Source organism: Numenius arquata, chromosome 1, assembly GCF_964106895.1.
Source record: "Numenius arquata chromosome 1, bNumArq3.hap1.1, whole genome shotgun sequence".
Taxonomy (NCBI): Eukaryota; Metazoa; Chordata; class Aves; order Charadriiformes; family Scolopacidae; genus Numenius; species Numenius arquata.
The window spans coordinates 18116438-18136782 of record NC_133576.1 but is presented as its reverse complement, the minus strand read 5'-3'; the positions used below and the strand labels follow the sequence as shown (position 1 = coordinate 18136782).

General features: G+C 36.5%; 1 protein-coding gene across 1 annotated transcript in view; it reads left to right on the top strand.

The window, feature by feature from the left end:
- ABI3BP (ABI family member 3 binding protein) overlaps positions 1 to 20345 on the top strand; it is a 163858-nt gene that overhangs the window by 8719 nt on the left and 134794 nt on the right. The window contains exon 2 of the mRNA XM_074163979.1: positions 14436 to 14615. Within this exon, the coding sequence (XP_074020080.1) occupies positions 14436 to 14615 (180 nt within the window). The remainder of the gene's footprint in view (positions 1 to 14435; positions 14616 to 20345) is intronic.

Sequence of the window (20345 nt, the reverse complement as noted above, 5' to 3'; positions counted from 1 at the left end):
AAGAAAAATTACACATCCTCCACCAAAAAAAGGAAATGGATACTCTTAGTTATGCCCTATTTCAGTGTAGAAATCTCAGGCATTGTGAATATTTTTTCCGTAAGCTGGCTTTTCTAGATTTTTTTTTCATTAATTTGCTTTTGTATTGTTAAAATGTTTGTCAGTTATAAAACAAAACTGGCACAGAAAAGACCACCTCATTTTAAAATGCTGTGAAGTCATGAAGCAATATTTATTTATTAGTATTTAGTATATTCTTAAGTCAGAGAACATTCCTTGGGAATTAATGCAGTCTACTGCACACTGTGTTGCAAGATCAGTGATGAGAGAGACATAACTTTCTACATACCATAAATTTTCCACGAACAATTGGACACATGCCTGAGTGAAGTACAAGTAAAAATGCAAAGTCAATCATACACAGATTGCCTAGCTGATGGGTCTGTGCATAGGTGTACATGCCCTTGTCCTGTGCCAAAATTAGCATAACCCTTCCTTTTGTGTAACTGATGTGTTTTCGTCATTGGCATTTCTCTTTTTCTTTCAATAAAACATTGGATGGAGAATAAAAAAAAAAAAAGTAAATACAGACATAGAAAGATGGGTTACAAGTAGAGATTATTCCTTGCTGCTTTCTTTCGTCTCTGTAGATAAAAGGCAATGTGGTAAAACTGGAGCAGTTGATGCAATGGACATATAATTTGGAAATATACTCACAGAACATAAACTCTATATTGTCTGTCATATCCTGGGTAGGAAGGGAAATAGGTGGGAGAACAGATGAAACATTTAGTCAGAAGCAAAAACTAACTTGTGTTAGTAATCATGACTTATATTTGTACTCCCTTAATCACACCCATAGCTTTTATTTTACATCTTGTATACTTACCCTAAATATATGTTTTCCATTTTTCTCTCTAATCCATTGACTTAGAACAATTTACTTCATATTTTAGTTTTGTTAAGATGAGTTATCAAGGCCTGTGCTTCTCAAGGTGTTCATAGTGCTGAAAAAAAAAGAGTTTCTGCCAAATTTTGGAATTTGATGCTACTTTCTAAAATCATCAAGTATTTATCTTACTAGTTATCTCAATTTTTACCCTCTTAAATTGAAGACTTACTGGAAGTCTGTTGCTTCTTTCTTCAGACACTTGCTTGAACTTTGTGGAAGCTTTCCTTTCATCTCTGCAATATAGAAGAGTGGAACAATATAGAAGAAGCTAAAAAGGGTGTCCTGTGATTTTTCTTAATATGTTACTTTTTTTTTTATAAGATGCCAGATCATCAGTCTTGAGATCCATCTTGTCTAATGGTGCAAGATGAGATACGTTTTCCAGCTGGAAAAACTATATGCAGTTGGAATCAAACCTTATAGGACTCGGCTGTATCCAGCTAGTGTCATAGACATGTGTGAGAATGTTCAGCTTGGACACCAAAAGCATAAGTGAAATCACTTTATTTTGACTGCTCTGGAAACACTGAGGAATTTCTTAATATTTTTATTTTTTTTTCATTTGTGTTGATAAGTTTCTAAACTGAAATGGAATAACTGGCTAAAAGCTTTGCTGATAGACTTGAAGGCATTGACAAGACCAAATTGCAGTTCTCAAAGCAAAACAGCATTTCATATTCGATTACTGGTTTTGTTAACTGACGAAGTTTGCTTATTCTTCCTGAGTTTAGCATGTGATAAATATTCTTATATACACTTCAGATATTTAATTGCTTTATCAGCTGTCTGCTCTGAAAAGTGGGGAACTTATTCAAAAGTTAAAACACAGAATATTGCAAGCACCATTGCCCAGTGCACATCCAACGCCATTAATCCTTGCACAATTTGAAGTCCTGTATATCTTGCATGTTAGAAGAAGACTCTGAGCAGAGAACTCATATATTTTGAGTGATCATATGATGGTTGCAATGTTGTAAGTGAAAAGCCATTGTGACTTCAGAGAAGGGATGATCCCATTCGATTTTCATCTTTTGATGCTTATTATTTTAGAGAGTCCTGTTTCAACTTTACACAGCGTAATGGGGGATTTATGAATAAAATTAAATCCAATTAGACAGTAGTAAGGTAGCAACTACATTTTTCCAAGCTTGTATACATTTAAGAATTGTTAAATATCTTGTGCTGTCATGGCAATAGTCCCTACATGTGCAGTCTCAATGTGATGGGCAGATTGTACTTTTCTATTTCTGGATGATTCTGCTAGAAATAGATTATTGCATTACCTTCTGATGAAATAGTTGTTTCTCTTCAGGGATATCTTATTTTAGATCCTTTACAGACAGAGGAACAAACCATTCAAACTCACTGGTGCATCAGGAGTGCAGCAGTATCTGTCTCACTAATTGCACTGCTACTCTGTAAAGATGATTTAGGAAGATAGCTTGATGGCTACCTGTTTCTGAATGGGTGTCTCAATCTAGTTTGTCTCCCTTCAATTTGAAAGCAGATCATTATGAACAACTCATCTTCTTTTATTTGCCCAACCCAGTTCTTTCACAAGTGTACACAAATCACAAAACATTCTCCCTCACTGAACTGAGTTTAGGAATTACTATGGATGTTGCTCGAGAACCAGAAAGACTATTAATGGGTACTTCGGATTTTTAACCACTCACTGGTATTCTTCAAGCCCAGTTTTCCGTCTACCTTGTAACCTACGCATCCAGTCTGCATTTCTCCACTTTGGCTGGAAGGATACCCATGGAGATTGTGTCTAAGTCGAAGTAAATGGCACTTACCACTTTCCCCTTGTACGCAAAGCCAGTAATAGCATTACAGAAGGCATCAGAGTTGGTTGGACACAGTCTGGCCTTGGTAAACTTGTGCTGACTATTCCAAATCACCTTTTTGTTTGTCATGTACATAGGTGTGACCATCTGTTTCTGGCAACTGAGGTTAGGTTCAATAGTTTGCAGTTTTCTGGATGCTCTTTCTTGCCCTTACTCAAGCAATTTCAGTGAGATATTTTTCAGTTCTGACATGACAAATTAATCTTGCCTCTACCTGGCAGTTCTCTTATGCTTATCTATATACTGAAGAGATCATGCTTTACTGGATTTTCAATATCTATATATTAGAGGTAGGAAGTAGGATATTCAAGCATAGCACTGGGGAGGGTAGCCCTTCTTGAGGCTTTATGGTGCATACTTAGAGGTGCAGGAGAAAAACCTGAAATATTCATTTCTACAAAGAAACACAGGGCTGAAATGGTCTTCCTGAAATAATTTTGACCTCCTTGTGTTTACTCCTCAGGCACTTTTTTCTACAGCTTCACTGCCTTTATCAGTTTTCCAGCTATCTTCCTTGCTACAGTTTATGTCACTTAGTTCTGTTCTTCATAGATATGGAGCAAAACTGCTTTCCCTCAGGGTTTTGTTTGTTTTGGTTTTGTTTTTTATATATTTGGATACTGTCTTCATATCTATATATGTACTTATCCTCTAAACTGGATGAGTCCTTTGTATTCAGGCTTTTTCCCTGGATAACATACTCTACCTCTAGTAATTGACTGTGCTTTTTTCCCCTGGATTTTATCAAATTGGTCTACTTTATAGTGCTCTGTGCAAACGAAAAGGTTCACATGCACTCGGTTATTAGTGGTAAGAGATTTTTTCAGAAGTGAGGACTACTGCATAGAAGGACTGGGTGATAACTTTTCAAATTTACAATAGAAAAGGCAACAGTCTTGAAACACCTACATATGTTGGTGATTCTGAGACTCAGTTTACAACTTAAGAGTTGAAAATACATGCTGGTGTCAAATTTACTGTTAGTATAGCTCGCAAACTCTGCTAGCTGTCTGAATACTACTATTTAAGCACTTTTCTCCTTAAAAAATAACCATGTGCTGAATAAGAGAAGGAGGTAAACCAAAATGAGCTATGAAAACATCTAAGCCAATGTTACATAATACTGAGCTGAAGTCTTGCTCTTTCAACTGCAAGTAAGATAATACTGATCACAAAAGGAAGATTTTAGATTTTACTACTTATTTTGTTCTACAGATAAAGAAAAAGCAAATATCAATTTAAGACTGCGTTTGGTTTTTTTTAACATTAATTCAAAACTGCCTTATTTTAACACTGTAGAAACGATACTTTCTTACCATCATTTATTTCATCATATTCTTTTAAATCAGATCTCTATTGTCCCAAAGTATTTCAAAAGATCCCAGATGAATTGCCACACAGCAAATCAATCTAAAAGATATGTACTGAAAAAAACAAAAGTATGTGTTCTGATGTAGTACGTACTGATCACATGTAAGGAACAGACTTCAAATGACTGCTACAGTGTGAGAACCTCACTGCAATCTGGGTACACATCAATCCATGTAGTAGATTATCTGTGCGTTCAGTAATGAATGATATCATCATGGATTGTAAAGTATAGCATTTTCACTCTTCTCTCAGAAGCAAGTGCTGTTGTAGTTGAAGATACTGGTTTTCATTATGCCTTTGATTTTTGATTCTATAAAAATGCATTGGTATTTGTAGTTGAGAAGTGTATTAAGGGAGTGGTTATGCTAAACGCTGCCTGCTGTTCAATAGGTAATGGCAGTGGTAATGCTAAGCACTGCCCGCCAATGAACATGTTCTTAAGAAACTTGTTGCACTGAGGTCCACAGTCTTTAATACTGATCACTTCAATCTATTTATAATTTGTGGGCAGAGCCAGACCAACAGCATCTGAATTCCCACCTGCTTAAGCTCTTAGTGTCTTGTTGACCTTTCCCTATTGAGGTGCTGTTGTTAAAGAAAGTCCATAATTTTATTCAGCTGATCAGCTCTAAAATATAACTACCTTATACACAGCTATGTCCGAAGACCATATTTCTCTTTGGTGTTTGCATTAGCTGGTGCTTTTTGAAGGCTTATGCAGAATCTGACAGATTCTTTGGCCAAGGAACAGTTTTCTTCGTAGCGCAGCCCGGGTGGAGTTGCCTTGGACCTATTTCCTTGGACAGGAGAAGAGGCAGGATCGGAAAGACTAGCTCTTCTGGGCAAGATGCAGTCACTGTCTCATCAGCTCCGTCCAGGTGGAGTTGCATCAGCCCAGAAAAAGACAGGCCAGTCTGGAAAAAACAACAACCAACTAGCTCTGAGACTAAAGCCAAGGGAACAATCCCCTGGAGACCATATTTATATCAGATCCAAATCAAGCTTTATCCTAGTGCAAATAAGTGAGTGATCCATAATCTAAACTGAAATAAGGATTTGAGGTTGTTTTATAAGCAAGGAGTTTTTGCATGGACAAATGTCTATTTAAATTTTGTAGTTTGTGTGCTGTGGATTTCAAAAGTAATATCTATCAAAAATGGTTACACTTGAAGGAGTTTCAGAGGGCACTATGCATTGAAAATAATGGATAGGCTTTGTTCTGTCCCTAACCTTCAAAAATATTGAATTGTTCAATGTTGAATTTTATTTAAATTAAATTTTTAGCACACATATTTGACCTTTAAACACAACTAAGTTTACTGACTGGGCAAAGAGAGGAGTGGAATTTTCTAAGATTTAAAAGAAAAATTAAACAATATCTTATGACAGGAACCAGTGACAGGTTGTTCAAACTCTGTCCGAAGAAGTTTTCAGAAGCTTAACTCCTGGTCCCTTTTACATCAGAGCTGCAGACTTCATTATTCTCAAACAACAGTTTTCTTGCTTGTTTTTAATTTTGTTTGGCTTTTAAACAAATAGTGGGAAATGAGCTGCAGAATGAAAGCTGGAAATCGGAGTTGGACCATTGAAGTGGCACCCTGAGTTTAAATCGAGGCTTTTTTCAGCTTTGTGCCCTAAAAATAAGAAAAGTTACTGTACTTAGTCCAATAAAGAATAATTTTAAACCAACATGTGTAAGGAGCCTTGTGAAGGAGATAGTGCAAAAGATGGAAATGGATCTTCAAAGAAGTGCTTGAGTGACCTGAAAACAGGTGAGAGAGATGACAGCATATGAGTAATAAATTATTTTTTTTTTTATATTGCTTTATGTAGACACATAGAAGTTGGAATTGCTGAGAACTACACCTTTGCCTCTGCATTGTCCTTACCGGGCCTAAAGTAATAGGGAGCTACAGCTTATTAAATCAGTTCTGGACTAGTGATCGCTAGAGAGAAATTGGCAAAGGAAGTTTTAAAAATTGTATAGTTTTGTACTACGATTTCTTTAGCAAGTTTCTCTGAGAAATATCTATTTAATCTATATCCATTAAAAACAGAAAGCATATTTCAGATTAGTGTTAGTAAAACTAAATATGCATTGCAACTGAAGGAAGAAGTCTCAGTAATCCTGAAAGACTGCTATGAGAAAGGGCACTGGAAGGGATGGAGCTGAGCCTGGGCCCTCACAGTACATCTCTTCCTGTGGAGGTCTTAGTTGAGTTACTGCCTTCAGCTGAACACCACTATTGAGGGGTTTACCTACTGGATATTCCAGATATTTGTACTCCTTTTGTGGTAAATTTCTATTATAGATGAAATTTCTAAAATTGCCCCATGATATGGAAGATGTACGGAGGGGAATTTTAATTTATGCTATTTTATTTGCTGGGCATAGTCTGTTAAGAATGTTGATATGCCTAAAAAAAGTTGCTGTCTTTCAAATAAAAATATTTTAAAGGCATAGGCAAGAAAGAATTTATTTGAAAATCCCTCGAAAGCATCTTTATTCTGAGTTGGGCAAGTAACGAAGTTGGAATTCCAACAGATTATTCTTGTATCACAAGACAACGGATGGCAGAATGTCCACCTCACAACTGAGGTCATGAAATGCAATTTCTGAAAACAAATAAATGGACCAAGTGTTTGTGTTGTGGTTGTACTGGCTGAAAAGATTTCTTTCATCATCAAGAGAAGCTAGAAAATACAGTATAGAGGGTTACATGAAAGTAAGATTATTTGTCTTTAATTGTTTGGTTGGTTTTTTCCTTGAAGGTAGCTTGCTACAGCTTGTCCTAGTTTATTTCCCAGAGAGACTTAAACAAAATTCTGTATTTCCTGCTTGCTGACATAAGGTGGCTTCCTCTTTAACATGTAGATCCTCCTCAGAGGCATCCCACTCTCTTACTAGACATCTGAAGTTAGGTGGGATTTAGGTTGTCTGGATCTTTCTTTGGTGATGTCTTTTCTTCCCTCTTAAATTACTGCAAGTCATAGGGCAGGTTGTGCTTACCATGCTATCACATCTACCCTCTATGTTACAGTGGGAGTCAAAAAGAAGTGCTAACTTCAAAACTTAATTAGGTGGAATCAATTACTGGTTTCTGCTTATCAACAAAGTAATAAGCCTTGATAATAAGGCTTAAAATAACAAGCTTTATTCATCTTAGCTATCAAGCATCATAGTCAAAATAAGAAAACCCCAGCATTTCTGTATTATATAGTGTCATTGTAAGTGAAAGAAGTAGCATTTCAAAATGAAATTATTGCTTGTGCTCCTCAGTTGCTTCTTTGAACCAACAGATTGGTTTTGAAATGAACAGAATCAACAGCCTGGAGCAGAGAAACTCAGGTTGAGTGTTGGGACTGGAAAAGGAATTGCACTGATTAAACTTTTCTGATTGCTCGTCCCTAAAAATGTGCCAGTGGATCTCAGTGTAATAAATGTTGGTCCATAGGTAAGAATAACATTGCTTTTGTTCATCTTTTTTGGAAGCTGCCTGAGCAGAGAGATCCTGTGAGCGTAAATTGAAAACTTACATGCACATGTATCTACAAAAGTATGCGTTTTGCAAAGTTAACTGCTGCATGTTGACAGCCTATTCTTCTGAAGTAGTGTTAGAATTATGTACAAAGTGTAGGTATACTAATATTTCGAAAAAAATATTTAATTGGGGAACTTCAGTTGCAAATGACAAAACTATGCACAATGTTTTTAGCTTACCCTCTCTTATTAAGGTATTCTTTGTTGCCGTTTTAAGAGTATGGTCTATATGGCACCTATTTTCATAATTCAGAGTACTAATTAATGTGGATTTTGTAGCTGGGAGTGTTCATGTTTCATGTAATCTGTGATGAGAAAGATGTTCTAACATTGTCCACAGCTACCTGACCAGAGAATAGAAAGAAGACAGACAGATTTTCTGAAGAACTGCACAGCAATGTGACACGGGGCACTGGGCACAAGTTGGAACATGGGAAATTTTAGTTAGGTATTAGCATGGTTTTTTAGACCACAAGGATGATAAATACTGGAAGAGGCTACTCTGAGATATTATGGAATCAATGTCCTTACCGGTGTTGAAGACTCAGCTGGACATGGCCCTGAGCAACATCATTGGATTAGTTCTTCAAACAGGAGGTTGGACTAGATGACCTACAGAAGTCCCTTCCACCCTAAATTGTTCCATGATTCTATGGCTGTGGCTGTCTTAGAAGTGTGTCTTGTTTATTCTACTGCATAGAAACAGAACTAGTTTTAAATGTTTCTCATTTCAAGCTAGATTTGGTTTTGACCCAAACAACTAATATTTCTCCACATTTGGGAGCCAAAGTAAATACAAAAATATAAAATACCAAATATAAAAGTTGCACAGTGTTAGATTATCATTGAAATCTTGGCTGATGGCACTATGGCACCAGATTTGGAAAATGAAAGCACTGCTGTGAATGATTTGAATGTTAGAAGTGAGGTGGTCCTCACAAATAGATGGTGCTAATATATTTTCTTAAGGCACGCTTCATTTGTCTAGCACTCTGGGAGGTGATGCTAGGTCTTGCCTTCATGCCCTCTAAAATCTTTGAAATGGTGAAAAACAAACAGTTTCAATGTAAGGCAAAAGGAATTCTGATGACAAAGCCAAATTTGCTGTAATACAGTACAGCTGTATTCACCCTCCAGTTTTGTAGGGCAGAGTTCAAGGCTTTACACTCTATGGATAAAAACAAAAAATAGGATTGTATTTGATCTCAAGACACCGTACAGACTTGAAGTGCACCAGTAGATCCATAGAATAAGTGCAAGTAACATCTTGTCCCATTATTGCTTTTGCTCAGCCTTCAGTGAAGCAGGCAAGCAGCTCAAAAAATGTAAGTTGCCAAGATGAATTTGTTTCAAAAAATGGTTACTTTATTTCATTTGTGCTTCATTCTTGAAGTTTGCTGCTATATCAGCACCTCAGGGTTACTTGTAAATGTGTTAATTATTAGTTAATAAATTATCAGCCAGCTGTTGATGAATCTTCTTAAGTTGAAGAGAGAAATAGAGTCCTCTTCAGCTGAAGATACATTGTTTGACATGGCCAAGATATATTTTAGGGTTTGGGTAGAAGCAGAAAAGAGCCAGTCAATTCAAATTCCAATCACCTCATCACCCAAGTTCTCTCGCGTTCCTGAAACAGAGGAAAATCAAAATCAGCTGGTAATTTTAACTAGCTCCACATTTATTGTTACCAACTCAATATCATATTATAATGATATAGTGGGGCATTGGACACAGAATTTCAAAGGCTTTAATTCTCTGTTACTGAAACAGAATTCTTTTGTTTGTTCTTTTGGGAAGCGAACTGTCAGGTGGTTTTATTTGCTCTTGTAAGTAAGAAATACCCCTGTCCCCAGCACTGAATTGCTTAACAAATACTGCTTTAGTGCAACTAGCCCAGTGAACCATGTCTGTTATCTCCTTACTTCTCTTCAGTTATTAAATAGCAAAGGAATTATATAAATCTATCCTTAGTAGTTACCGTTTTGCCTTTTCAGACTGCTTTGCAAACTACAATGGTGGTTTCTTAGGGGGATGTTAGACCTAAACCAAAGGGCTTTGACTAAATTTTTAACAGTAGAAGTTGAAAATTGGACTTCTCTGTTTGTCTAGTAGCTAAATAGGAACCATAAGTTAGAACTATCTGGTATGAATAAGCAATGGTAGCAGTGCTTATGAATTCTCTCCTCTTTTCCTCTGTTACTCCGTGATTAATTAAAGTGATAAGAAAAAGAAGATATTTCACATAATCCCTGGTGGATCCAAAGCTTGATCAACCAATTGTCCAGCTAAATATTTTGTATATTAGTTTACAGAGCTGCTTTCACATTTTAAAGATGTGAATTTCAGTTCGGTAATTTAGGGTTAAATATTTCTAAACTGTCAGTGTTTATTTGCTCTTGGCTCCTGTTGCCTATGTGCGACCACTTATTTTTTCCACTAGTCAAACTATAGTGCTCGCAGCTGAATTCTTCAGCCCGTTGGTAGCTGTTTTCTTCTTTCTGAAGAGCTATTGATGGCTCGTTCCCTTATGATGCAGCTGATTCATTAAGCTGTCTTTAAAAGTCTTTCCCCTTATAGGTGAAGAGTCCTTTCCCTAGAGTGATTCTAACACTCCAAGTGGGCTGATGCACTTAACATACTGCTTTTAGTTCAGATATGCTGTGCACAGTTTGTCCTGCTGGTTTTGGCCATCAGTTGACTTTTGTTGAAGAGAACCGTGCAGATCAGTGTGGAATTTCTGTTGGCAAGCCAGGAGGGAAAGGTTGTTTTTCATAGGTATCTATGGGTCCCAGAATCTTCCATTTGGAAATGGCCTCAATGTAAAAGAATTACTCTACAAATGCAAATACTTAACACCAGTTTCAATAACATACGGCAAAAGCTGGGACAAGTGAATATGAGTTTGGAAGATTCAACCTTGCCTTGCTCTGTGCCTGCAAGTGTTCTTTTCTGATTGTAAGGTGTTTTCGGAATCTTTTTGTGTTGGAATTAGAGTGTCTAGTTTATCATTCAACTCTCATCAAGGAGATGGGGGAGGAGAGGGGAGGAAGATATTCTAAAATCAAAATATGGCAAAGGTAGTTTCTCAAAATCAAATACATTCTTATTCCAGTATCATAGCAGTCAAGTTCTTGTGACTTCCCTTGTCCATTGGATCATGTTTAATGAATGTTTATGTGAGTGGTGGCCAAGACAGAGATTCTTCTCAGAATGGGAATGCTTGATTTCCCTGTTAGTTGTTCCAGATACTGTGAGATAACATGAGTGAAATCTATTATGCTAATGTGCTCCTGAGATTGGTCCTCATTTACCAAGCTAATTCATATGAAGTCCTTTATATCTTTACTGCTCCAGGCTGGCCCTCTTTTGGCTAGACTGGCAGTGTCTGTGCAGCACGTAGCATTGAGCTCTCCCCAGATGGCTGCAGAGGCTCTTCTGTGCTGCTGTGCCCTCCCTGTATGCCTCTTGTCTGCTCCAAGGATTCCAAGTGACCACGTGGGCCTTCTTCATAGGCCTTAACATGAGTTGCATTTTGTTGCATTTTCATGGAGGCTCTTTTGTTTGTTTTTAATTCTGACCAGTGTAGTGGAGTTGGGCTTACATTCTCTCCTGCACAAAGCTGCATTTTCCTTTTAGATTCAGTTCTGTCCATATACCTCCAAAAAGCGGTCAGCCTCTGATAGTTATTGTTTTACCAGTTAAAATTCATTCCTTGATTTCAGTGATTCTGGAATGCACGCAGCCCATGGAACGTGGGTTAGTCCTATGAATTGTTGTTGCTATAGCACACTTATTTTCCTTTAAAAATGTGCAGCTAAATAATAGTGAAGTAGTCCGTCTGCCTTGCCCTGTGCTGCTTTTTGGATGAGGCTGCACCTTCAAGAGGAAGGGGAGAAGAGATCTTGCTGAGATCAACTGAGCCCTCAGCTTGGGGATCTTCTGCTGAGTGGAGAGAAGGAAATAGTAAGCAAGGAGCTTACAGGGTAGGTAGAAGAGAGTTATGTTAACAAGAGCATGGAGCAGGCCCTGAGGAGAAGAAAAGAAAGATTTTTCCTAAACACTGTTGGGACTCTGCAGTATTTGTTGCCATCCAGACAATCACTGCAATGATCCTGAACTTAAAAGTGAACTAGGGAGAAAGGATCTGCCCTGTTAAGACAGTGTGGGGAGGACAAGAATTTATTTTTTTTTTAAAGGTCAAGTTAATCTCCCTTTCTTTTCTTCTGTTCTGCCTTATTCTCTGTTTTAAAAAATACATTATTCCTGTTTGTGTTCTGCTAGAACTTTGATTTTAAAAGCTCTCTTGGTGGTTTTGATGCGCTAGCTATAAAGCAAAGGTCTAAAGGGTCCTACCTCTAATCTGTTGCTGTCTTGGGATCCCATTGAGACTTTCTGTTTTTAGAAACTTCACTGACAGTTTTTAGGCTTAAATAAAATCAAGACCCCCTTGTCACTATAACTGACTACTTATGAAAAAAATACAGTGTCTGTCTATCTAACTGGAATCAAAGCCAGTTGAATTCAATCTTGAATTAGAATTAGGTCTTCAATTGATGTAAAGCATAACTGAGAGATATATAGAAACAATTGTGAAAAAAGTGAAATTATAATAAATTTAAAATTAAAATAGATCTTCACTAAAATGTCTTTAAAATCCAGTTTTGGGTCTGATTAAGAATTTTAATACAGAAATCAAATTATTATCTCATATTTGAATCAAGTACTGCAAGTCTTGCTTTCTTCTTAGACATGAATATTCCATGTAGACCGGGAGACCATCTTTTCATTTATGCTCAGCTCTCCAAAGTTAGCTTAGAGTTTTGCAGGCTACATAATTCTAACAAAACTAGTTCACCGTCAAGCAGAGGTAAAAATCCGAAACTTTATTGGCATGGAACGCTTTTTACTAAACATCTTTATGAAACGTATTAGATGGGTTTTAAGTCTGTTGGGTTTTCTTCCTATTTTCTGCTGTTTGGAGCCTTGTCAATGTTGAAAGTTGTACACCTACAGCAGTTTCATATACTGAAAATAAAAAAAGTTAGGTTGTCTCCTAGATAAGGAGGCAACTGCCAACCCTTCCCCTGTGATGATATTGTACTGCTGGAAATGTCAGAGTGGAGTTTTCTAGAAGCCTTGCAGTCTTCTGCAACCTGGCGGAGTAGCCTTTGGAAAATTGTGATGATTTCCTGGCTGAGTGTTTTTACTTGATCAGTCTTTAGATAAAGGAACAGTCTCATCAGAGACACATGTTTTCCATCAGTTTTACTTGTACACTTCTCCCTATATAGGGAAGAGGCATAAAGTGTTTGGCTTAGGTCTTTACATTCAGTGTGCAGACAACTGCAGGTGCTCAACAGTACTATTAAATCATCTTCACAGATTGGGGATTGTGGCCTCTCAGCAACTCTAGTTATTAGAATTTCTCAAAAAAAAAAAAAAAAAAGGAGGGTAGGCTGGAGTGACACTGGAGAATCAATATGTGCTTGTCTAAAGAAACTTTGAATATCAAATTGCAATTATTGATAGAGAGAAAGGAAGAAAGAAAGTGAGTTAGAGTGAGAAGAGGGGAGAGAGGGAGGGAAGTTCAGTATTGCTCTACCCTGTTATCTAGTGTACCTACCCTGCTATGTCATTGTTTTTCTTCAGGATTTAGCTCCTGAAGTAAAATGATTTTGTGCAAATTTCTGTTTTTCCTGAAAAGTTAATTTCAATCCTCTTGATTGGATAGATGCCTGAAAATCTGTTGGGAAAAAAAGAATGAGAAGGTAAATATTAACCCAAAATGTACTACTCTAGTGCTAGTGTTGTAAATTTGGGGAAAAGTCATTACTTTTTTTTAAGCATTGGCATTCAACAATTCTGAAAATATGGTAAGGCTAACAGTGACAAGGGGATATTAAAATAGAAAGTACCAAGGAAGGAAAAGCCAATCTTCCCTCACCCCATGAAGAGAAGACAAAACACCTTTTTGTAGGCTAAAAAACCTGATTATTCTATTATGAAGTCATTTTGTGTTGTTATAAGTTAAATTTTTGTAAATGGATATACAAGATGTTTCTTGCTTCATGTGCTGCTCCCCTGGAAAGCATAAAAATGAATATTTAAAAAAAATTTCTTAGTAATTTTGAGTAAAGCATATATGTTGGTTAGGTGTCCTGGTGTAATTCCAAATAGAAAATTACATTTCCAGCCCAACATAGAAAAAAAAAAAAAAAAAAAAAAAAAGTTGTAACACTTTTATTTAGATCTAGTTACTATTTATTCTCTACCCTAATTTTGCAGTGTGATTAACTTAATGTTCAAACTTCATATTTTTTACTAACTAAAAAAACCCATTAGAATTAAACTCACAAGTTTTTAACCTGTCGATCCTACAGATGGTTAATACCACTGTAAGTCACGCATTTAAAGGAAAAAATACTTGCATTTTTTTCCAGTTACTTAATGCACTTTTCTACTACTGCAATTGTAGAAGATGTTACAGCTAATGATAGTACTAAACTAATGGAAAAACAGACCTGTTGGAAAGCTGTTTTACATTACTTACTTTTTAAAATACTCTTAGATTCCAGAAGACTCCACCTTTAAACAATTGTTCATATGCTTGTGACTAGCAAATTAAACAGCCCTGTATTGTTATATCATCATATACCAATACTGAATATATGATTACAAGACAATACATTCTCATCTTCTCTTTTATTTACTCTTTCCCCAGTGAAAAGGCAGAGTCTGAAAGTTCAGATCAATGCAACAGATGACACCGTTTGCATGAGGTATCTCCGACCAAGTCAAAACACCAAACTAGAAGGTTTTGTCCTGGGTTATGGAAGCAACTTCTTCTCTAATCAGTACATTCCTTTACCATCAGAAGGAAAAAGCTCCATAACAGAACTTGGTAAGGCATATTTGCTTTGTATGCTCCTATTGTAATGAATTGTGGGAAGAGAGTAAGGAGAATATGAACCTTTGGATTTCTTAATTTTGGTTTTTATTGTGTTGTTGCTCAGGGTTTAAGGTTGCCTTGAAGAATTTCAGATGAAAGTGGAATTAGGAGATCCATCAAGGAGAACAAATAGTTTTTGTTGTTTGGAAAAGTCTGCTACTGGTGTTTGTTTTGAGGATTTTCATTGTACTAAGAGATTGTACTATACTGACCACATCACAGATCAAGTGGGAAGATTTGCCTAAAGTTGCAATTGTAAAGTAGAATACAAGGTAACAAACAGTACAAGAAGCAACGAAAGAGTTTTGAAAACTGTGTGATTGATTCCCTTTGCTAGAAACATTCCCATCAAAATAATGCCTTTTCTGTCAGGGACCTATTCTACACATCATAGAATAATCTATAACTTCTATATCAGAAATTATGGATGGAATTCCACGAACTGTTGCATGGAAGAGATTAAACTACATCAAGAATGTTATAACCTGTTGCCTGGGATAGGGAGGAAGAAGGGAATTGGGTTGTCCCTTTGACTAGTTAATGTTAGTATGGGCAGGATAGCAAAACAGAACTGGATTAGTTAGAATTGTCTCATAAATGATGAAAACATTGATTTACTAAGATTTGACCTTTAAAGAAATCTATTCAATCTCAGGATTTTCTTGTTGCTTTCTTTAATCTTTTCTAGCCTGAAATGAATTTGGGTTGCCCTCATTGTTGTAACACCAGTGATATTGGTGTAAAACAGGGGGGAAGAAAGGATGCATAAGCATAGAAGTAACAATTGCCATCTTTTTTTTCATGTTAATAGCTAATGGCTGGAAACTGTAGACACATTTCTTTAGTTCTACAGTGCGTCAGTGCTAGTCACATACATATTCATTAGAGCTTACTGTTAAGCAATCAAAATCTTGTATCAATGAACACAGAAGATGAGAAAACCCACAATGCATACGGCCTGTAATGAAATGAATACATTTTCTCTAGAGTGTCTGGAGAGCGGAAAGCACAAGTGTTGAGGAATACTGTCCTTTTCCATTCCAATTATTTTAAAGGAGAATAACTTCAAAATTTTAAATCACTCATTGTAATACAAGTTGTCAATCAGTTTCCTAGTGACAACGAATCTATGATTGTGACTTCTGAGTGTCCAGTAGCTAAAAATGCAATATGCAACATAACGTAGATATAAAGACTAGCATTTCCAACTTTAAGAAGATGTCATCTTTGAAAGGAGAGGAATAAAAGAAGCTAACAGCAATATGTACTTCAAGTCACAAGCATTTATTTCAGGCAATTAACAGTACATTTATTGGAGCTATTGCTTTTAGTTAAGAGATTTAGGGTTAGATTATACACTTTGTGGACTTGTTTATTGGAGTTTGGAAGCAGAGAGCACATCATTTTTCCCATTGTGTTAATATTAAACACTACATTAAACTGCAGCTTTGACTGTACTTTCCAAGTGTGTACAGAACATGAGCTAAAGCAATAAACATCAGTTTTGGCTCTATTTTAGAGTGATTTGTGTGGCAGAGGTGATGAGAAGACAGTGGCAATTGCTAGCAACCCTCCCCACCCCCCTAGTTTCAGGGACCAGCTTCTGGCACAAACTGAAGGAATTACAGGATGGTTCATAGTTTTAGAAACAATGGTTATGTGTTATTCTGGCAGACGGAGAACTCAGCTCAGCACACACTTTGTGTGGATGTTAGAAAAAATAAGGTATTATAGAGGGACAAGATACTTTCCAAAGCTACTTTCAAGATATTTTCCAAAGCTACGAAACCTCTGGAAACCCTATTGCTGAAAAATCTTGCACTATCTTTGTACTCCTAGTACATCTAATATGTCTAGTGTGGTTTCTTGATATCAAAACAGTATATTTTTAAATTTTTGCACTAAAAATTGTCTAGTATATTCTAGATATTCTAGTGATTCAAGTGCCACTGTACATTTTGCAAAAGTTCTTCAGTGGTTTCCACACATCTTTCCACAATCAGAACAACTAGGTTTATACAAACATATTCACATTCACCCTGAAAACTCTTTCTTGGTCCTCTCATGCTTTGGCTTATCCCGCTTTTACAGAAAGATGATGAACTTTTACAGGCTGTCCTAAACAGTGGTTGGTTGTGGCTTTTGCTGAACAGGATGTGGAGGGAGTGATTCCCAAAGGTGAAAAGATGTGGCCTGTTTAGACCAAGACTAACACAATTTAATGCTTTCTCCTCTCCGGTCAGTTTTAGTGGCTCGTGGACAGAGAATACCTTTTCCCAATTAGTTTAGGGGCTTTGATCACAATCTTAAATTGGTTTCATAGCTGAAATGTAAAGGTTAGAAATGGAGATTTAAGGGCATCTGTTAGTTACTAAAACATATGTTTTGCCCACCGATTTAGGAAATTTGCTTTAGCATATAATCTCCTGAGAGAGTGACTAGATCCAGGAGAATGGAATCTCTGTATCTAGACAAAAGTGGATCTTGTCCTAGTAGTATTAAAATTGTTTATTCAGTGAAGATTCATAAGTGAAGATGGTACAGATACGCAATCAACTGTAGACCCTACTCAAAGAAAAAAAGTTATTTCATTAATTTTGTAGTTAGCTGAATGTAAGAAAACATACAGACTTGGCATGTAAGTCAGTTACGTTTGTCCTTTCTAACAAACAGTATAGGTCTATACAGCAGAATGAAGTGCCTTGCAGACATTTCCTTGATTTAGCTCTGCATGCCATTAGCAGCATAACAGGTATTCTCTTTGAGATAATTGTCCCTGATTGGAACTGTAGTATGGAGAATGAAGCAATGACTAACTTTTTTTTTAAGAGATGACACAATATACACAATAATATGTATATCTAAGGCCCATGATTTCCATATTTCCAACCCTGTCACTGTTGATTAAGGTGAAATTTATTGTCAGATTTTCTGCTGGGTCACATACCTCTTATGACCCTGTTAACAATAAACTTGAAGTCATCGGATTTGTTAATTTATGAAATTACATGTGTATATGTGCATATATTTTAAAAGAAATTAATAAGGACATTATGTTTCCTAGGATTTCCAGGAGAGATATATAGCTTTGTAAGAAGGTGTGACATCCGCCTACATTTCATCCATTAAAATGTTCAGCACCTCTCTGCGGTGATTCTTATCTTAAAATATTTGTTTTTCCTTTCTTTTGCAACTAAAATAATAACTGAGCCAGCAATTGCATAACATTATCCATGAATTTGGAACTGCCTGCAAAGGGCATGTACAACGAGCAAAGGATTCTGCTGGATTTCCTGAACGTGTAATGAGCTCATGCTGGCAACAAACTCTTGAGCAGCTTCATGCATTGCTAGATAGATGAATTTGAATCACAGTGAAGGGTAAATGACAATGATGAAGCAGCATCAAAGTTTGGTTCAAAGAAGTATGCCTCTTTATCAGGATACAAGATGTGTTTTCTTTTGTGCTGACTGTACTTTATGATCTTACATGACAGCAAATAATGTTATTATTGGTCATGGAAGCTATTCAGACTGTGTCAAAAGATATCAAACTGTAAATTCAGCTAGACTATTAAATGAGGTGAATAGACCCATTCAAAACTTCTGAGCTTAACTTAAACCTTTACCTAAATCCGTTCGGTCTGTGTGACTTGTAAAGAAAGAATATTTCCTTGAAAAGTTTGTGCTGGTTTTTTTCTAACTTGGTTAGAAAGACTACAAGTCAGCCTCCTTGAATTGGTTGATACTGTTGGAGGAACCCAAAAAATTGGATGGAGACAGGAAAATTTTGTAAGAATGGATAGCAATTAGCTAACAGAGGGAATAAAATTAATTTTCCTTTCAGTTCCTAAAACCAGCTCAGAGTTGGCCTTGTTTTAGCCTTTTCTTTACCTGAACCAGATTGTATAGTGTAAGAGGAGAACGTATTGGCAGTCCTGCTTTATAGCAACCGTAGTAAGTGATGGGTGAATTCTGAATATATATAGGGAACAATTCTAGTACCATCTTGAACACATTTTACAGGATGTAATTCAGGGCTGTGTGCTAGAGCAGTACTTAGCTAATAGAGCTTGCTGTGCGGTTTTTTATATCTGATCAATTCCCAGAAGGGTGCAGATGTATTTACCACATGGTTTTCAAGATGCCAAATAATGTGAACATTAATTTGGAAGTATGTCGCTTCCTAGTAACTTGCCAAAAAAACAGATTCTTATTGCAAATGTTTGCTGAACCTAGGGGACTGGAGGAGGTCAGCAGCTGCACCTTCACCTGTACAAGCGTACAGACCAGCAGCAGGCTCATTCACACAAGCCCTTTTTCCCCCCTTCTCTGTCTTTTCCCATGCCTGTTACACCAGAATACACTTTGATCCTTCCATTTCTCCACTTTTGGCCTTTACGCTTCACAACATCCCGTAGTACATCTTTAACAATCCCTAAATTCAGATTAAGGAATTGCAGCCTGAAGCTCAAAAATAATTTGATTTCTGAATCTGGTGGTTTATGAGTTCTAATGATGCATTGTAACACTTTATTTTAAAATTTATTCTTAGTTAATGAGTTCATTCTTACGTTATTTTACTTTCAACTGCATTCCTGTATTGGCTGAACTCTGAACTGCATTAAAATAGTATGCTTGAGCATAAGCAGAATTTGCTAGCATTTTGCAGTGCACATTAGTTGCCAGCTGCCACTGATTTGATAGCCTAGCTCATGGCGTACAGAAGTGTTTTCCTGTATTAGTTTGATTTGTCAGTGGTATGTATTTTGTTACATTCTGGTTGTCTCCTGAAGTTGTTAAGATGGATAATAGAAGTTTTTTTTCTTTAAATAATTCTATATCATTAATATTACAGAATCTTAGTCAGAGTTGTTTTTTTTTTATTTTATAATGACACCAAAGTGCTGATTTACTTCTCTGCAACTTTGCAGTCTTTGATGTGTTTCTTCTGTGGTAAATTGTAGACATACCTGTGTGTACATGTAGTGTTGGTGTCTTTTAGGCTGTCTAGATGAAAAAATACTGAGTAATTGAAGGAGTTCAGAAAATTATTTCATCTAATTGGTGGCAGTTCATTGAGCTGTAGTAGCCTTCATGTTTAAAATATAAAACAAGGTGACTGAATGCTTCTGTCTAATATTTTTGAGAAGTGGGAAGAAAAGGTGTAAGAATATGTACTGAACAAATGTGTGTGTGTCTACTGTATGTATCAAATGCTATAGATACAAAAACTATTGCTTTACAAATACTGGTGCCTCAGAGGTATGACTAGTCTTCCCTCCTGCTTCAAAAATCATTTGATTAAGGTGTATGTGCCTGCCAGAGAGTTGTGCTTTGGTACAAAGTGACATTGCTTTATTCAGCTTTGGATATTTAAACCTGAAAGAGTAATTCCTATGTCGTATGGCACCTTTTAACTGAATTGTCAAAACAACCCATATTTGGGAATTATAACACTAAGAATTAGGCATGGATTTGTTGACTAGTACTTTTCTGGTACATCTGGGCATTTTCCTGTGGTACTTTGTGGCTAAAGAATTGAAGGTGGTCACTATTTGGAGTTTATTTCTGATCTGCAACTTCAAGGGGTTTATAAAGAAATAGTTGTGTGCCAGCTGAAGGGGGCTCTTAGCCATGACATTTGTCATTCCAGCCTTAATAAAGGGGGCTAGGCAGTAAC